General features: G+C 46.4%; 1 protein-coding gene across 1 annotated transcript in view; it reads left to right on the forward strand.

Annotated features, from left to right (window-relative positions):
• The first annotated feature begins 1,947 nt into the window (after positions 1–1,947).
• Positions 1,948–3,264, forward strand: part of LOC108786090 (maternal DNA replication licensing factor mcm3) — a 25,108-nt gene continuing 23,791 nt past the window's right edge. Inside the window, exon 1 of the mRNA XM_018555308.1 lies at positions 1,948–2,064. Coding sequence (XP_018410810.1) covers positions 1,987–2,064 — 78 coding nt within the window. The 5' untranslated portion in view covers positions 1,948–1,986. The remainder of the gene's footprint in view (positions 2,065–3,264) is intronic.

The following is a 3,264-nucleotide window of genomic DNA, read 5'->3' on the forward strand; positions in this document are numbered from 1 at the left end:
ACAGGTACAAGAGGATACACTAGAACCTTGGTTCTCAACTGGTGGGTCGCGACCCAAAAGCGGGTCACAACCTCATGTTCAGTGGGTCCCTGCATGCTTTCCACTTTTCTAGGTGAGAGGCTCCTCAGCCTCCCCCTAGCACAGCACTGTCAGTTATTGCGCCAAACAGCCATTCAAAATATGCTGCCCGATACCGAGTGTCAGCTTGAGGTGGAGTGGGCTGGGGCTATGGCCACGAGGGACCTCCATCCATAAGTGCAATGCTTACGGCTCCCTTGTGTGTCCTGTAGAGGTGCCTGGACCGGAATGGTCTAACATTCTGGCTCCTGGCACCTCTACAGGGTGTGCAAGGGGGCTGTACAACTGGATGCACATATGGATGGAGCTCCATCAAAGCACAGCAGCCCAGCAATGGATCCCAGGCTGAGGATCCACTCCAGTTCTCGTAAGGTAGGGAGACTGGGTGGATTTTTAAGAAACAAATATTTTTTTTTGTGGAGTGCGCATGTGTGTGAGAATGTCTGTGAGTGTGTGAGATTGTGTCTGTGTTTGTTTGTGTCTGTCAGTGTTTTTGAGGGCCCGTTCACACTAGTACAGTGCGTTGATCACACGTTCTGGTGTGAGAGGTTCATTGCATTGCCATTCAACCCCAAACGCATCCCCCACCCACAGTTCTATTGCCCGCATCAGTACCGCAATGCCATGCGTTCCATTGCAGTGCAGCTTGGGTCACAACCTAATGACCAAGGACAAATGTGGGTCCTGAGGTTACACAGGTTGAGAACCACTGCACTAGAAGAATTATGTCACAAAGGATACATAGTAATGTTCTCCTCTCTGCTCAGGCTGTTGTACAGACCATGCCGGAGATACAAGTCCATTGTAAAACACAAATGTAAGAACAGAATCCCTAATTGTGCAGATTTTGTATCTATTTACTGTATTTGGCATTCTATTGTCATTGTGTTTACTAAATAATGAAGGTCGAAGGAAAACATTCATGAAGTCTCTTTTGGTCTTGGGTCTTTATAGCGATTCTGTTACTAAAATGAATGTTTCCTGCAAAGCAGACAATGAATCCTCTCCTGCTGACGGATCCTCCGACCTCTGCGGTGGTAAAACATTTGCAGAATTGGACACTTCCAGGAGTGAAGGATTCCCGGGGTCTGCCGTTGCACTCTCAGTGCCGCTACATCACAGAATATCTATGAAACATCTTGATGGAACATTGTCATGGAACACAAAAAGCAGATACAATCTTCATTTGAAGGGCCCATTCACACTGGTCTGTTGCATTGCGGTGCGATGACATACGTTATGTTCCATGTTTACATGCGTTGCACTCACCACACTTTTAAATAGACCTGTAACATTTTTGTGAATACATTTATATATATAGGAATGAATGAGCATGAAACAGCCATTTTCATACAAAGGTGCAGCTGTCCTTCTCTTAGATTTTTACAATTGCCTTGCCATATTGGGGAGATTTTTACCCGTGTGACAACTTGACAAGAAATGGGAAACAAGAACTCAGAGCTAAAGTTTAATCTGCTTATATGTTGCCTCCCCTGGATCTCTACCTCCTCCACCCACCAGTGCACCAGTGACAGGCTGGGGAGGAAAGTCCTAGATGATGCTGGACATCCTTTAGTCAGGGATATATCTGACTTGCTGCAGCTTTTAATGCACATTGTGAGAAGCTCTCAGTGTGCAATGTCAGTCCAGGAGAATGTACAACAGTGCCTAACCCTCCCCCAGTCTACAATACTAAATGACGAGTACAGGTTGGAGATGATGATGACAGAAGATGGCAGCTCTCTCCCCTCACTGATAACACCCGTACAGCACTGACAGCAGCTCACCTCTCTGTATCACCGTGCACGGCTCAGGGCCTGGACAGGCTGGTGGGCGGAGTCAGTGGCAGGTCATGTGATTCCCGGCACTATAACAGGTGACTGAGTGCCGCGGCTCGTTTTTCCTAGCATGGACTTTCAGGGTGACTTGGAGGATCAGGAGCTGCGGGAAGCGCAGAGAGAATTCCTGGACTTCCTGGATGATGATGTGCGGCTCGTCTCTATGTATATCCTCAATGCACCATCCTAATGTCATATATATATATACACGGGGCTGGTACAGCTTCAGAGGAGTCACCAGAGGGGATGGATCCTACCAGTTCTGATGGGTCACCTGGATTAGACTAGCCCCGGTGGTCTCCATACCTTTGTGATGTCTATATCCCCGGGGTCTCCATAACTCTGTGATGTCTAGACCTCTGGTGGTCTCCGTCCCTTTTTGTGATGTCTAGACCCCTAGTGGTCTCTATCCCTTTTTGTGATGTCTAGACCCCTGGTGGTCTCCGTCCCTTTTTGTGATGTCTAGACCCCTGGTGGTCTCCGTCCCTTTTTGTGATGTCTAGACCCCTGGTGGTCTCCGTCAATTTTTGTGATGCCTAGACCCTTGGTGGTCTATGTCCCTTTTTGTGATGTCTAGACCCCTGGTGGTCTCCGTCCCTTTTTGTGATGTCTAGACCCCTGGTGGTCTCCGTCCCTTTTTGTGATGTCTAGACCCCTGGTGGTCTCCGTCCCTTTTTGAGATGTCTAGACCCCTGGTGGTCTCCGTCCCTTTTTGTGATGTCTAGTCCCTTGCTGGTGTCTTTGCCCCAGTGGTCTCTATTCCTAGTATCATTGAAACCTTTGTGGTCTTATGTGCAGTCAAATATTATGTGTGGTACATGCTTAAATGTGTTTGATGGTCGTGTTGAAGGATACACCTACATCTGGGGGCTCAGGACTGACATTATGTTGGTCGTATACAATCGGCAATTTTCAATCAGTTTAAACCTACTTTAGACTAAACAGAGCAATGCTCCCTACTAACAAAGGTTTGCACTATGCATGGTAGGGATGGTGGTAGGTTGCATTGATTTCAGGTGTGAAACGTGCTGACATGGCCAGTAAATCTCTAGATTTTGAGCTGTATTTTACCATCTCCAGTTCTCAGGATAACAAAGCATTCACTTGTATTTTTCCACAGATTGTATTCTGTTCACTCCACATGTTTACAACTACCATGTTTATATTGAACAGTTTATTTAATGTATTGCTATATGTTCATAATGTAAAATATCTCATTCTAAGTGGCCAACTATGAAATTGGAATCGGGGAAGTATTACACTGCGGGATTATTGGTTGTATTTTTAAGCTTTTGGCTGCATCATTCTCATGTAGAGATTCTCTGGACCAGTTGTATGGAAGTTCCCT

The sequence above is a fragment of the Nanorana parkeri genome, unplaced genomic scaffold (assembly GCF_000935625.1).
Source record: "Nanorana parkeri isolate BGI_ZX_2015 unplaced genomic scaffold, ASM93562v1 scaffold191, whole genome shotgun sequence".
Classification (NCBI taxonomy): domain Eukaryota; kingdom Metazoa; phylum Chordata; class Amphibia; order Anura; family Dicroglossidae; genus Nanorana; species Nanorana parkeri.